This window comes from Etheostoma spectabile, chromosome 11, assembly GCF_008692095.1.
Source record: "Etheostoma spectabile isolate EspeVRDwgs_2016 chromosome 11, UIUC_Espe_1.0, whole genome shotgun sequence".
Lineage (NCBI taxonomy): Eukaryota > Metazoa > Chordata > Actinopteri > Perciformes > Percidae > Etheostoma > Etheostoma spectabile.
Genome location: NC_045743.1, coordinates 22,778,152 through 22,779,884, shown reverse-complemented (window position 1 = coordinate 22,779,884; position 1,733 = coordinate 22,778,152). Strand labels below are relative to the sequence as shown.

At 42.1% G+C, this 1,733-nt stretch overlaps 1 protein-coding gene across 1 annotated transcript in view; it reads right to left on the bottom strand.

Moving 5' to 3' along the window:
* LOC116698090 (interferon alpha/beta receptor 2-like) overlaps nt 1–1,733 on the bottom strand; it is a 22,913-nt gene that overhangs the window by 310 nt on the left and 20,870 nt on the right. Inside the window, exon 5 of the mRNA XM_032529865.1 lies at nt 569–731. Within this exon, the coding sequence (XP_032385756.1) occupies nt 569–731 (163 nt within the window). The remainder of the gene's footprint in view (nt 1–568; nt 732–1,733) is intronic.

Sequence of the window (1,733 nt, the reverse complement as noted above, 5' to 3'; positions counted from 1 at the left end):
GGTCCTCAGATCTCTGCAGGGTAAATCCAGACAGCTAGCTAGACTACCTGTCCAATGGGATTTTCTGTTGACAACTAAAACTACTTCTGAACGTACACATGTTCCACCAAAACAACTTCCTTCCTGAGACTATTTTGCAGAGGCACCGTTGGGCGCTTAGCTCCACCCATGACGATTGCGATTGGTTTAAAGAAATGCCAATAACCAGAGTGCAGTTTGCTCCCATCCTGGAATGCGGTGCGGCCTCACCAGACCCTCCTCCGCAGCGCCGCGGGGGGGGGGGGGGAAGTCTAACAACCTGAAGCTTCAGTGTTAAACTGTACAACAACATCTCTGAGAGGAACTGTTCAAATTCAAATGAAGTTCCTCATTCAGCCTTTAAGCACTGGAAAGGAACACTATTCAAACACATTCAGTTCCCAGTTTTGATAAATCTGACCTTCCTTTAGGTAAATATCTTCTTTTTGTGGCATTAATGTCTTAAGATTGAATAAAAAACGCCCATGGATCACCCCTGTCTGTCTGATATTTAAGCGCCTGCTGAGCATGGCGATCACAGAAGACGTACGGGAGCTCCTGGACGGAGGAGGGCTGGTGAAGGCGCAGTAAGGCGGACTGGGGACAGTGTTGGTGTTGTAGAGCGATATCACGGAGACGCTCACGCAGTACTCCACCCCCGGCTGCAGGTACGCGATCACGTGCTCCTCCTGGTACGGCACCCGCAGCGTGAACTACAACACAACACACAGAAAAGTAAAAACACATCGACATCTTGGAGGGCCGTCTTCAGTTGATATTTGATTTGTCACAGAAACAGAGTGTCTTTTGCGATATGTATCAGCCTTTTTACAGACATATACATATATATATATATATATTGTGCAGCCCTAACTTCTACTATAATTTATTCTGGTCTGAAAGGGTTTAATGTGAAAATTTGACCTTTATGTTAGTACCCTTACTTGTACTTACCTATTTCTTGGTTTTGTGTTGTTTGTGTACATTTTATACTTTATGTACATATTTTGTTTAGCATTTAGCACTAGAAAAGTGTTTATTCAAAATCTGTCTGAATAATCCTATAAATGATGGGCCGCATAAACAAAAATAAACCATTCTTTTTTTTGTTTAAACATTTAGCTGAACTATGGTTGTACAGTGATATTTAATATGTATCCGTTGCGGTTTTAAATGTCATCAATTTGTACAATTAACAATAGGCTAAAACCTGAGCTTGTTGCATCTAACAGTGAGTCAATATAATATTAATAGTTTGGGATAATAACTCAACAGTAAGAAACACTGGGTGATGTTAAACTACCACAGGACTGGCAAACGTTGGCTTGGTGCTGCATTGACCCACATTAGGTGATATGTATTCACATGTAGCCACTAGAATTTTAAAACAGCAATTAAAACTTCATGTTGAGAAATATGTAGATAAACTCCGTGACATTTCTAAAATCTGTGTAACAGGCCTGATTTTTGGAAATCCGCTGGCCCATTGTCATTAACCTCGGTAGAAAGGGGTCAAATGGGTGCTAAAACACAAATATCACCAAAACCAATGTGGGGAAAAACTTCCAAATGATGTTTTTCTTGCGTGTGCAGGGCTCAGGGGCCGACAAGGCTTTGGCTTTTGGAGGTCTGTCTCTAATGTGTCTTTTCCACCAAGACAGTTCTGGTGCTGGTTTGGAGTCGGGGCCAGATATCGAACCGGTTCTTTGCTTTTC